This window comes from Vombatus ursinus, unplaced genomic scaffold (assembly GCF_900497805.2).
Source record: "Vombatus ursinus unplaced genomic scaffold, bare-nosed wombat genome assembly UNPS02000580.1, whole genome shotgun sequence".
In the NCBI taxonomy this organism is placed as follows: domain Eukaryota; kingdom Metazoa; phylum Chordata; class Mammalia; order Diprotodontia; family Vombatidae; genus Vombatus; species Vombatus ursinus.
In genome coordinates, this window is record NW_020940358.1 from 19009522 (window position 1) to 19023474 (window position 13953).

Below are 13953 nucleotides of genomic sequence, written 5' to 3' on the forward strand. Positions count from 1 at the left end.
AAGGTAGGGAAATGACTGCAGTGGAAAGCATGTGCTGAACTAAATTCTTTAGAAAAGAACTATGTTACATGAATGGGGTGGGGGTGTGGAAGGGTAGAGTAAGAGTGGGGAAAAGGGTGGAAAGTGAGCAACATCTTGGGCCAAAATGATCAAGAAGATATTGCAGGAGATAGTGAGCAGAAATACAAAATAATGGTTTAATACATTGCCAAAAATGAACACATGGCTGCTCATAAAATCCTTGGCAGTGCCAAGTAATTTTGATCAGAGTATATCACCTCATAAAATTTCCTAAGCTTGGTAGAGAGTGAATATGTTGTAATGGAGAAAAGAACATTGGACTATGAGCCAGGAGGTGTTGGTTCTGACCTAGGCTTTAACATTTAAGAGCTAATCAGAGTGAATGTAATGACATTAACAAACCACTTAACATCTAAAGGCCTCAGTTTCCTCACCTGTAAAATGTAGGCATGAATACTTATACTTCAAACCTCACAGGGTCATTGCAAGAAAAATTTTATATAAACCCTAAGTATTAGGAATTGATGTATTATTGAATATGAGTAAGTTTTTTGGAGTTTAACGAGTACCACATGCCATTTGGAAATCTTCATAAAAATGAATCTTTTATAAGACTCAAGAGAAAGAAAAGCTGAGCTGCCTCATTTTTTCAGGTATATTCAATAGATGTTCTGGGACATGAATAAGAGCATATAGTGTCACAAGGAGTTACTCACCTACTTTTTGAATTTCCAGAGACGTGTCAGCTTCCAAAATTTTAATCCTGGTCTGGGTTTGGCTGCTGGAATTGCAGCCCACCCTAAGTCAACCCCTTTTAGGAAACCCTGGTAAAATATTTGTGTCCCTCCCTTCTTAAACTCACATGGAGCTTAACCCAGATCTCTGCTTAGTGATAACAAGGTGAGGTAATTTAAAAAAAAAAAAACCCATCATATCATGTGTAGGCACACTAAATACACATAACAAGGATGTCCCACTACTGAATGCAAGAGGCCTTCTGGGTGGATAATGATGTTTTATTTTAAAATCTTTTATGAAGATGTTCTAAACCAAGTAAAAGCTTTAAAAAAAAATGCAATCCCATAAATGCCACTTGACAGAGTCCTTGGAAAATGTCATTTCTGAACAAAGCTTGATCTATGAAGAGCAGGTCAAATAATTGATTTGCCAGTCATTTAATAAAGTGTGGTTCCCAATAACTAACCTGAACAGCAGTTTTAAAAACTGTGGAGCACAACATACAAGAAGTGAGAGCCAGATAATTATTGGCATGGACCATAGTACAGTTAAAACTGATGAAAGCACAGTCACAACAATCCACAAAAACAGAGATTTGCAAAGGACACGGTATCTATCATACAAAACCTACCAATGATATAACTCTTTTTCTGTCCAGATGTAAACTCTGAAACAAGGATTTGATATCTACACATCATATTTCATCTTGGCAAAGGTAAAAAATATATAATGTATATATTACAGAACTTCTGAATCACAGCAAATTAGCCGGTTTTTCATTTTCATTTTTTTGTCCCTGCTCCTTTGTTGCTGAGTTTTGTTTTTCCTCCAAGTTGGTCCATTGACTGACAAATAACAAGCATTTCCAAGAACCACTGCAGTCTCTATCAGTGTTCTGATCGGTAGGCAGGGAAAGTCTCTGTTCGATGAAGCTTCAGAGGACTTGAACCGTCTTGTCCAAAAAGAATTAAAAACGATGGTTAAAGTTAAAATCAAGTTATAAAATCAGAGAGCCATAGACTATTAGAGATAGGTAGCAAATATTTATTAAACACCTACTATGTGCCAAGCACTGTGCTAAGCACTTTACAAATATTATTTTGCTTTATTCTGACAATAGCCCTGGGAGGTGGGTGATATTATTATCCACATTTCATAGATGAAGAAATTGAGACAGAAAGTTGTTTTTTTTTTCCTTAATTACTTGACCAGGGTCACATAGCTAGTAAATGTCTAAGGCCAGATTTGAACTCAGGTCTTCCTGACTCAAAGTCCAACATTCTCACCATTGCACTACCTCTGCCTCTAGAATTAGAGACACCTTTCAAAACAGATAGTCTAACAACACTCTTATAGGGTATGGACTTCATCATACAGGTGGGGATACTGAATCCCAAAGAGGAGAGTCACACAATCCAAAGTCACACAGCTAAGTGATCAAGCAGGACTAGAACCCAGATATACATACTCCAATCCTACCTTTCATTGTATTCTATCCCAATGCCATAACATAATCTTTCGACAGAAAGAGGGGTATCGCAGCAAGAGCCCCAGATCTGGAGTCAGAGGGCTTGGTTTTAAATCCTGTTTCTGCTAACATATTACTTGTACCAGAAGGCACTTTTTCTCTTTCAGTTTGATGAACCATAAGATGAGTCATTTGGAGTAGAAGTCTCTTCTAGCTCTAAATCTTATGATTCTGTTGCTTCATGTTCTATCTGAAAGCTGTCAATCTTACAACTTACATGTGGATGTCTACCCATTCCGTTTCATGTATTCACTGTCTATGGTTACAAAATGTCAAAAGATTTCTTCCAGTCAACTAATCTATCAGGCATGATATAGACAAGACATAGGTTAGGTAAGTTCCATGTCACCCTGGAAAAAATTAAATAAAATACAAATCCCCAAATTAACCACCAGATGGCTCCCTATGACTAGAATTGTGGGGAGAATGCTGTGAACTTTCAATTTTTACTCAAGATTGAAACTTTCCTAAAAATTTCAATAATAAAACTGGATATATATACATATACATGTATATATAATTTCAGTAATACTTGTTATCTTGTATATGATATATAATAATTATATTCTATAGTATAACTTCAATAAAAATACTGGATAGGTAACTTCCTGTGCTATCCCTCAGGCTTGCTATGGAAGCCAATCAGAAATATATCAACAAATATCACATAACCAGGACAAATGTCTCAAATGTCAGAAGCAGTGTTCTTCCAAACTCATCAATTGGCATGGCCCTGGGCATTATTTACCAATTTGCTACTCTCCATGGGTTTTCTTCTTTGGTTGGGATATGCATTAAAAGAACCATTTTGCCTATAAGGTTGGGAGGAAGGACAAAGAATAGAGTAAATGTGTCTCATTCATGAAATGTGCTCTCTCTAGTGTGATCCTAAAGGCTTAGTGCATGTTTAAGCTCTAAAAACTTAAAGCTGTTAGAGACATTCTGTATGTGCACGGGTCTGTGTGTCCGTGTGTAAGTAATATCCAGAATGAATGAATGTGGAATGAGTTGAGGCAGGGCTATATGCCAAGATAATTGCTACAGTACTTATTGAGCTAGGAAAACCTGGATTCAAATCCTGCCTGAGATATTTAATAGCTGTGTAACATTGAGTAAACCAATTAACCTTTCTGAGCCTGTTTCCTCATTTGTAAAGTAGGGATAATAAAAGCACATACCTCAAAGAGCTGTTCAAAGAATCAAATGAGATAATTCCAGTAAAGTGCTTTGCCAATCATAAAACGCTACATTAATGTTAGCAATTACTTGTTTCTGTTTTTATTTAGTAAGACTTTCAATGACCGTGGGAAAGAAGAGCAGGTAGGTTTTTTGTTTTTTGTCTTTTTGCATCTTTTCTACTCTCTCACAATGACCGAATTACACATTATAGAATCTAAAATCTGGAAAGAGCCTTAAAATTCATCTAGGTCAACCTCCTTGTTTTACAGACTAGAAAACTGATGGGCTAAGAGATTAAGTGACTTCAATCACTGGTTCATTCAGTAATTCTATTTCTTAATCTATAAAATCAAGGGGTTGGACTAAATGATCACTTTAAACCTTACAATTATATGACTCTACATATTAAGTACTTAGCACTATGCAAAGTACTATGTTAGTCAATGTCAATGTATGTTAAATGAAGGAATGCTAGTTCAACATTTCCATGATCACAAAACTAGTCAATAGCAAAATCTAGATGAAGCAGAGGAAGTATTGATCCTGGTGAAATGATGGATCCTCTAAATTCAGGTGTTGAAAGTTTATAACCTGTGTTAGGGTAAGCCAATACTCTGTCTTTGCAGGTCACTTAACCTACCTGTGACTCAGTTTCCTCACCTGTACAATGAAAGCATTGCACTTGATGGCCCATGATATCCCTTCTAGTTCTGAATCTATGATCCAACCTACTTTAAAGAAATCACCTAACTTTTGAAATACTCAATATTGGAGAAGGAATTACTATTCAGCGAGAAGGATCAAAGCTTAGGCAGAAAAGGAAGAATGAGGAGGGTAATTAAATTTAGCTACTAGCACCTGACTGGCAATTGAATTCTCATCTAAGAACTGGGACTGTTCCCATTAGGGTTCAGCACAAAAATACTCTTTGGCAATCAAGGCAGCTGCATGTTATATTGCAAAAAAAAATATGAAGCCCAAATATTACTAAATTATGAGGCTCCCCCAAGAACCCTAAATAGGCAAAACATTGTCCAAAAAAGCAATTTGCTAGGAGTGTTAGCCACAAGTAACCAACAATAATTAAAAGAGACCCTTTATGATGACCTGCAGAGAGAGTACAATGCTTATGTTTTTGCCAATATCAGGTAAACCTATGTGTGTAAAAAGTGTACTAGTCTTCATCCTACAGAAGGTGAAAGGACTAGAACATATTGCCATTCTCAAGGTTACAAAAATTAATGAACTCTTCCTTAAAAGGACAGAAGAAAAGCTTTAGGAAGTAAACAAAGGAGAAAAAAAGGATAGGTTAAGAAAGAGGGTATTACTAAATTGTATTGGGAAGCCAGATAACTAAAGAATGTGATAGAAGGGAGACAGAAAGAATAAGAACCACTGAAGATTTGGAATTAAATGATAGGTATGATGGGAGAGGCTTATAAGGCAACTTTTTTGTACTCTGTGGAATAATAATATGATCCACAAGTCCCATCAGGTGAGAAGTCATCTAGTAATGGTCAGAGAGAGAATAGAGGAGTGGTGGTAATTGGTGACTACCTGCTGAGGGCTACACCAAGGCAGCTATCTGTTGACCTGACAGATAAAAGAAAGATTTGCTGTCTTCATAGAGGATGTATCCAAGACCTGTCAAACCTGACAACCACTACTGCCTCCTGGTGATTGATGAAGAGACAGATTATACCACCAGTAGGAACCCTGGTAACATTGCTAAAAATTATGAAGTCCTGGGCAAATAACAGGAGACTGTAGGGTCACAGATAATGTTTGCATCAGCAGAGTCAATTAAAAGAAGGGACTTTGAAAGAAGAAGGCAGATTTCAAAAGTGAATATGTAGCTAATAAGATTATGGCTGAGAATGGGATTTGTATTTTTGGACCATGGCTTAAAATATAAGAATAAAGGGCTTTTGCCTAGGGATAGCATGAAACTACCTAATAGAGGTGAGGGTGGGGTTGGTGGTAAAAATACACTTGACAAATGTCTTGAGAATCTGATCAAGAGAATTTAAAACTAAAAATGGGGAGGGGGGAACTGCCCAGGTGTATCTGCCAAGTCAGATACAATAAAGATAAGGATAACATAGGAAGCAGAAGAACCAGTAATTCATAGGTAATAATATCAAAGAAAAGAAACAATAATAAAACCCTCAGATGTCTATATATGATTGCATTGAGCATGGATAACAATGAAGGTGAGCTAGAGATGCACAGAGGAAAATGTGGCTTTATAGGTAGAACTGAGACATAGAGGGATGGAACCCATCCCATGACTAAAACGTGAATATGGAAAAATATACATTATTTAAAGTCAATAAAATAGCTAATCATGTTTATGCACAGAACACATACACATACATATATATTATGTATAATGATTAAAACAATTTAAATGAAAAGCACAATAAAATAAAACTGAATTGCAATATAATTATAACGACCAAGTATGGCTCAAGAAAAGAGATGAGAAAATGTACTCACCTCCATTTTTTGTAGAGGTGAGGGACTACAGGTGTGGAACACTGTCTGTACTATCACACTTGACTAATATGTTGGTTAGTTTTGATGAACTGCTATTTTTTTTCTCTTTCTTATTCTTTGTTACATGGAATGGGACATTGAGTAAGGAAGGTGGGAATATATATTCAGAAATGAAGGCATATTACTAAAATGATATATCTTTATTAATTTTAGGAAAGTTCTGATATACTAAATAAATCAAATTTTTAAAAGAATAGTGAAGTAGCATTGTATATTAAGATATACTCCTATAAGGAAATTCAGGAACTTGAGGGGAAATAAGATAGAGAAAGCATGTGAGTAAAAGTTAATGAAGGGTAAAATAGAAATTATATTGTGGCTTACTACAGGCCACATGGACAGGAAAATTAATTCAAATTAGTTCAGATCACAAACCTAACATGGAGCAATGAATGAGTAATGACTGAGAGCTTTAGCTGTCAGATATATTTTTATCTCTATCTGTCTCGCTAGTAAAAACACAGCAGTTGACAAAGTCTTTACTTGTTTCAATTATGATCTCATTCTGCAAAAGGTGGAGGAAGTGACAATGGGGACTGCTTTGTAATTCTGGACCTGATTCTGATCAACAAGAAGGAAGTAGTTGCTGAAGTTGAGACAATGGGAACCTTGCCTACAATTAACTGCTTCATCTAAGAATTCATGACAGGAGAGGAATGCCAAATATCATGTGGAACACTGTATGTTGGGAACACAGATTTCAAAGACTTCACATAAATGATAAATAGCACGTGAAAATTCTATAGGAAAAGCAGCCTACAAAAGGATGACAGGAGCCCTCAAAAATGAAATTCTGAAGGTATAAAAATGATGTCTTTGTTATTAAGTCATGTCTAATTCTTCATGACCCCATTTTGGGTTTTCTTGGCAAATACTGGAGTGTTTGCCATTTCCTTCTCCAGCTCATTTTACAGATGAGGAAACTGAAGCGAATGGGATTAAGTGGCTTACCCAGGCTTACCCACACAGCTAGTAAGTATCTGAGTCCAGATTTGAATTCAAAATGAGTCTTCCTGTCCTCAGGCCTGGCACTCTGTCCAATTCCCACTCACTGCCCTATACAAATGATGTCTATGAGGAGGGAAAGGGAGAGCTGTTTAAAAATATTGATGTGGCTGCACAAGGACATCCCTGACCATCTCAAATTTAAGATGGCTTGTATAGAACATGGAAACAAGGGGAGGCAATAGAAGATGGCTAAGAAAGAATAATACAGTCCTGTCAGAATCATGCCTAGAATGCTCAGACTAGCAAGGAACAGTAATGGTTCTAAGCAACAAAAAAGGGGGGTAGATTTTGGTGAGGGTAAACACTTTAGGGAAAATGTGAAGAATAAAACATGGATAAGACTGCTCCTTAGAGAGTGAAGAGGACAATGATAACATGATAACAAGATTAGGGAATTGTTCAACTCATTTTGCTTCTGTTTTCTCTTCTAAGGATGATATTTCAACTAGGAGGAACAAAACCAAATGTGTAACACAGAGTTGAAATATGAGGTAATATGAGGTAAATAGGGCAAATAAAAGGGTGAGACAAGTACTCAGTTGCCCCCTAAACAAATTAAAATGATCTGGCCTTAATATACTACACATCCTAAGCTACTGAAAGAATTGGCAAACATTATTAAGATCACTGGATCATACATTTAGAGATGGAAAGGACCTTAAAGGTCATCTAGTCCAATCCTCTTCTATACATGAAGAAGGTGAAGACCCAGCAAAGCTGTGAGTTATGTGAGGTCATATAGGTAGTAAATGATAGAACAGGAGTTCAAACCCAGGTCTTCTGACTCCAAAATATATCATTCTTACTAAGTCAGAGATCATGAACACAAGTGGGGCTATGAAATTTAAGGACCAATAGTTAGAGGAGCTGGGTTCTAATCTTGGCTGTGACTACTTGATTCATCTTTGGCTGGTCATTTCATGCTTCTAGGCCCTACCTACCTCATCTGTCAAAGGATGGGGCTTGACTAAATGAGCCTTCAGCCCCCTTCAAGCTCTAAATCTGTGGTCTTATGATTCAATGAAGTATTAACCTTCTTTTCAAAAACAAATGATTGTGTATATACAAACGCTAGATAATTAAATTTGTGTTCTAGTCTTTCCAAAATCATAATTATTAAAGCAATGATTTGTAAGTGTTTGGGAAAAGAATCAGTGTTCATTCAAACTTCTCCAAGAATAGTTCATGCCAAACTGACCATATTCGCTATTTTGATGGAATAACTTTCAGAGTGGGTAGAGTATCTAAGTAGGTTTGAGCAAACTCTTAATGAGTCAACAAAGGACTCATAACAAAGTTAATGATAGCTCAGGCTACACTGAGAGAGGTGTCTCCCCTGGTCCTGCTCACCTTGTAAGCTATACAGCTGACCAGTGCTGTGCTGCCGAGTGATGTGCTGCCAATAGGCACTACGGGGAAGGGGCACCATGGTGCTGAGTGAGACAGCTCGCTCGCTCATCTTCATTTGGAGCTGTGGGGAGAAAAAGTAGGACATGAATGGCAAGGTTACAGAGAAGTACTCTCTACAAGAATAGAAATTACACCAAAGTAACATCTAGACCTGTTAAGACACCTCCAAGGCTCACTGAGTCGACTCCTCTCCAGCTTTACAGATGAGGAAATTAAGCCCAGAGAGGTTGTGTCTTGCTAGATGGCTGGGTAAGAGTATCTTCAAATTTCCTTCCAGTTCTAAATCCTCTAATCTGATGAGATCCATAATTACGTAAAGAAGCTGGGGTTTTGCCCCAATACAGAAAATTTAGAGGTCATGAACAACACATTTGGAGAGTACTTGATCCACTCATACATCAGCCCTTATCTACTGAACCCCTCCTCCCTCATCTGCTCATCTTCACTGCCATGACTCATCACCCATATGCCTCATTGACAGACTAGAAAGCAGTCTGTGACAGTGGAAAGAGCCCTGGTTTGCAACTTTGGACATACAGGAGTCATGTTCATGTCCCATCTTTGAGGCTTACTACCTTTGTGACCTTGGAACCATGAGCTAGTTACATAAACCTCCCCAGGGCTTCATCTTTAAAATGAAGGGGTTGGACTAGATGGCCTTTGAAGTATCTTCAATTCTAGATTCATGATCCCAAGATCCTACCCTTTCCCTCGTGCCCATCTCTACCCAAGCTTCTGACTTATTACCCTGTCCACCACATGGCCAACATCCTCCCCTTCTTTTCCTGCTCATATGACAAGTGGTAGATGCACTTCAAGGCATTAGAAACCTTGCGGGTTTTCAATGTGTGCTTGCTCTCTCTAAGGCCACATTCCTGGTGAACCATGCACAGGGCACCTCAATTCATTTGCCTGAGGTAAAAAATATGCTCATTATGACTCTAGATCCTACAAGTTCAAGACAGGTAGTAAGTATATTTACAAGGAAATCTAATGCAAATTAAAAAATGCATAAACATTAAAAAATTCATTAAACAATTAAAAAATTCATTAAAAAAATGCATAAGATAGAGTACTACAAAATCTATCATTATGTTAGCTCCCAATGTGACAGTCTCATTAGGGGCACAGAGCTAAAGCATATGAAATAACCAGAGAGTAATCAGTGATGGTATAGAATCAAGTGCTGAGTGGTGTAGCACAATTGTGGAGTAGGTGCTCAGAAAGAAAAAGAAAATTGAAGAAAGAAAAATGGGGCTGGGGGGGAGGGGTTGTTGAAGTGTTTGAGGAAAGGTTCTTGGAGGATTTCTAGCCTTTCACTAGATCTAGGCCTTAAAGGAAAAGCATAGATTTGGATCAATGACAACAGGAAGGGAGGAGATTATATGCAGAAAATGTGTGAAATAAGGCATGAAGGTGAGATTTAGCATGGAGCTGGAAGGAAACTCAAGAGATAATCCAGTCCAGGCCCCTTGCCTTCAAGGCCACTGTGATATCCTCCGTTCTTCTTATGATATCACATAGTAAACTGAACATAGTTATGAAATGGAATATTTTCATTAAATAAGTATTCTGATTAACTGGCAATATTCCAGATATTCTAATATTTCCAAGTGCAGATCCAAAGCTTATCATAGGCTTATGATTCTGACCCATTTATTCTGGAAAGAAGTCTTTAAGGAACAGCTGAAAATAAGCTCAGTTCAATACTGAATTATCCAACAGATATAATGGGCATATGACAAGGAGTCCCCAAGGATACCAGAATTGAAGTGCTTACAAAATGGAAGTTGGTTTCTGCTCATGGAAACCTTGCTCTTTAATATGGTTTGCGAATCATTTGTTTACACATTGGCCACGTTCTTTGCTCTCTTTGCCTTCTACCCCTCAGTCCCTGGGCTTCAAGTGATAACATATAAATTCTTTGTATAAGGAAAATATTCAGGGCAACTAGGTGGCAAAGTAGATGGAGTACCAGCCCTGGAGTCAGGAGGTCCTGAGTTCAAATCCAGCCCCAGACACTTAATAGCTGTGTGACTCTGGGCAAGTCACTTAACCCTGATAGTCTCAAAGAAAATATTCCCTGGCCTCTCTGGTATCCCTAGTCAGCATGATGCTGAGTCACACAAATCTCTGTGCTTTGAATGCCTCTCAGTCACAGAATTTTAGACTTGTAAAGGGCCTTAGTGACCAACTAGTCCAACACAAACTGCTAAAAGAATCCCCACAACAATATTCTCAACTATTCCTACCCAGCCTTTTCATAAAGACATCCATGATAACCCACTACATTCTGAGGCAATTTTTTCTACTTTGGGACAGCTCCATTTTAAGGAGGTTTTTGTTTGTTTTTGTTTTTTTCTCTTACATCCAGACAAAACTTGCTTCACTGAAACTTGCATCCACTGCTCTCAGGTCTGCCTTCAGATTCTCTCTTCTAACCTATGCTATCCAATGGGGAAAAGAGAGGTAAGAGAATGAGTATCTAGTAAGGGCCTATTGTGTGCCAGGCACTGCGTTGTTGGGAATGTAATGTACTTTACAAATGTCATCTCATTTGATGTTCACAACAACCCTGGGAGGTAGGTTCTATTATGATCCCCATTTTACAGTTAAGGAAACTGAGGCAGACAAAGGTTAAGTGATTTTCCCATGGCCACACAACTAGTAAGTGTCTGTGTATGGATTTGAACTCAGGTCTTCCTGACTCCAGGTCCGGTGCTCTATCCAATATATCACCTAGCTGACACTAATCAGACATGTTATATTTTAATTGATAGAGGAGATTATTATTCATATAATAATTCACTATTATTTTACATATTTTGGGGGAATATATTATTTTATTGATCCTTAAAATATTTAATAATTGTCAACTTTTCTCAATTTTTCTCTTATTTAAACTTGTGGTTTCACACACTGAGATTCAATGAATTAGTCATTTACTGATGTGATTAATTCCTGCAACTGGTATAGATAACAACTGTTCCATGTCTTTCCATACCTTATCATCCATGACCATGTCCACCCTCTCTAGAGGGTCTAGTCATGGCATTGAATTTCTTCCTTTGAATCCTTTAATACTTCCTAGCTGCCATTTCAACCCATGGGCAGTGTATCTGCTACCTATTACTCTTACTACCTGGTTAGGTCAATCACCTCCCTTTACAGTCATATGTATTATGGATAATGCCTTTTGCACCATTTCTCCTGTGCAAGTGATCATTAGTAATACATCACAGCCCGCTGACAGGCATCATAAATCTTCACGTTGCCCTTTGAGCGAACTGCAATTTAGATTCTTCAGAGATTATAGTTAGTATCCCATGATTTGCAGTGACTAGAAATACCAGGAGAATATTAGTGTCAAAGAAAACATGAGATTTATTGATGGAGGATGGCTGAACAAATTGTGATATATGAATTAAATGGAATAGTATTGTACCATAAACATGATGAATATGAAGAATTCCAAAAATAATATGGATAAATTTATATAAACTGATGTAGAATGAAGGAAACAGAATCAGTAGAACAAAATATACAATGAATACAATAATGTAAATGAAAACAATATTAAAAGGCAGATGAACTCCAATTAAATAACCAGCCTTGGTCCCAGAAGACAGATGAGGAAACACTGTTTCCCCTTCTCAACAGAGAAGTGTAAGATTATGGATACACAATGTTAAATCCATTATCACTCTTAGTTATTTTATCTGTTAGTTTTTCTTAACTGCTTTTCTCTGTTAAAAAGGGAAGACTCACTGGGAAAGAAGGAGGGAGGTACATCAGTAGATAATGATAATCTAAAACCCCCAGAGCATCACTAAGATAAATATTGATATAGATATAGATATGTATGCATGCATATGCATATGCATAAGTATATAGATACATACACATTTATATGTATGTGTATGCATGCATGTACATATGTGTATGTATATAGAGTGTATATATACCTTGGGCACATTAGATGCAGTTTCTCAAATGTGATCTAACACTCTCACCAGCTATTTATTATTCTATTCTGGCCTCAGCTCATAACTCATTGGACTGTCAATGCAATTCTTTCAACTGTATAGCAGAATTTGGAAAATACGCATTTTTCTGCATTTAGTTTCCTGTCAATAGATTAGTGTGATCTCTTTTGAGTGGTTATAGATCACACTGAGGAAGCCTAACAATGTTCAGGGTCTCAAAGCAACTGGCACAATGCCGTCTGTGAACACAGTTCCTGAAGAACCTCACCATATATATGGGAAATACCTCTTTCATTTGGACTTTACAGAGGCTATCATCTGTGGTAGTGGTAAGTAGCTTTGGTGACTGGATCTCTGGTTTTATACCAAGTTTAATAGTTATAGTGAGATCATTAAACAAATTTATTTTTGTGGTTGAATCTATAAAGCTATCCTGTATGATCTTACCATGTGCATGGAAGACAAATGGAGAATCTTGCTCTCCTAAGCTTTGTTTTTACCAAGGAAATGAAAATTGATAATTATATATGAAAAAACAATAAGCAGTGTTTTGTGTTCTGTAATACTGATGCCTGTTGTTTGACTATGAAGATACTGTCTACTGTAGACAACAGAAGGCAAAAGACTGCTTATTTCTTTCTCATGTTTTTATTAAGGACGCCCTCTTTAAAGGAAGAAACCATTCCCACAAAGGTTTTATAGATAAATAAGTAGTATATGGATTAGTATTTACTAATAATTTACTTTGCCATTTTTTTTATCATGTGTGATTATTTTTCTGTTCTTTTGGAATCTTCCACTTATAGCTATCTTGAAAATGAATTCCTGGGTGCTCTTAAAATTATTAACACCTAAAACACAGGTTTCCTTTACATAAATGTGTTTGATCTGGTCCAGCTTTTCTTGACTCCATTTTCTTGAGTACCACTCACATACTGAGTACTGATATGAGGAATATAAATAGTGGTTCTACTATTATTGATGATCAGAATAGATCGCAATGGAAATTCTGGTAGAGCTGTACCATTTCACTTTAATTTCTTGACATTATTCCTCTTCATTTAGGTAGGGCCACTGGCAAGTCACTTTAGTTCTCTGAGCCTTGGTTTCCTCTTATGTAAATGACAATAATGATACTTGCACTACCTACCTCACAGAGTCATGAGTAAAATGTTTTATAAACTTTTAAGTGCTTCATAAATTTGAGTTCTTACAAAAATGTGGTTTAGGATGCTTGCTGGAAAAGGTCATTTAGAAAATCATGTAGGGGGGCAGCGAGGTGGCGCAGTGGATAGAGCACTGGCCCTGAAGTCAGGAGGACCTGAATTCAAATCCGGCCTCAGACCAAACACTTGACACTTACTAGCTGTGTGACCCTGGGCAAGTCACTTAACCCCAATTGCCTAAAACAAAACAAAAAAAAGAAAGAAAGGAAGGAAGGAAGGAAGGAAGAAAGGAAGGAAGGAAGGAAGGAAGGAAGGAAGGAAGGAAGGAAGGAAGGAAGGAAGGAAGAAAGAAAGAAAG

General features: G+C 37.2%; 1 protein-coding gene across 1 annotated transcript in view; it reads right to left on the reverse strand.

Moving 5' to 3' along the window:
* Positions 1–1533: 1533 nt before the first annotated feature.
* The window catches only part of DOK5 (docking protein 5), a 143516-nt gene continuing 131096 nt past the window's right edge, over positions 1534–13953 (reverse strand). The window contains exons 7-8 of the mRNA XM_027852754.1: positions 8384–8504; positions 1534–1711 (exon numbers count right to left, since the gene is read on the reverse strand). Of these exons, the coding sequence (XP_027708555.1) occupies positions 1647–1711; positions 8384–8504 (186 nt within the window). The 3' untranslated portion in view covers positions 1534–1646. The remainder of the gene's footprint in view (positions 1712–8383; positions 8505–13953) is intronic.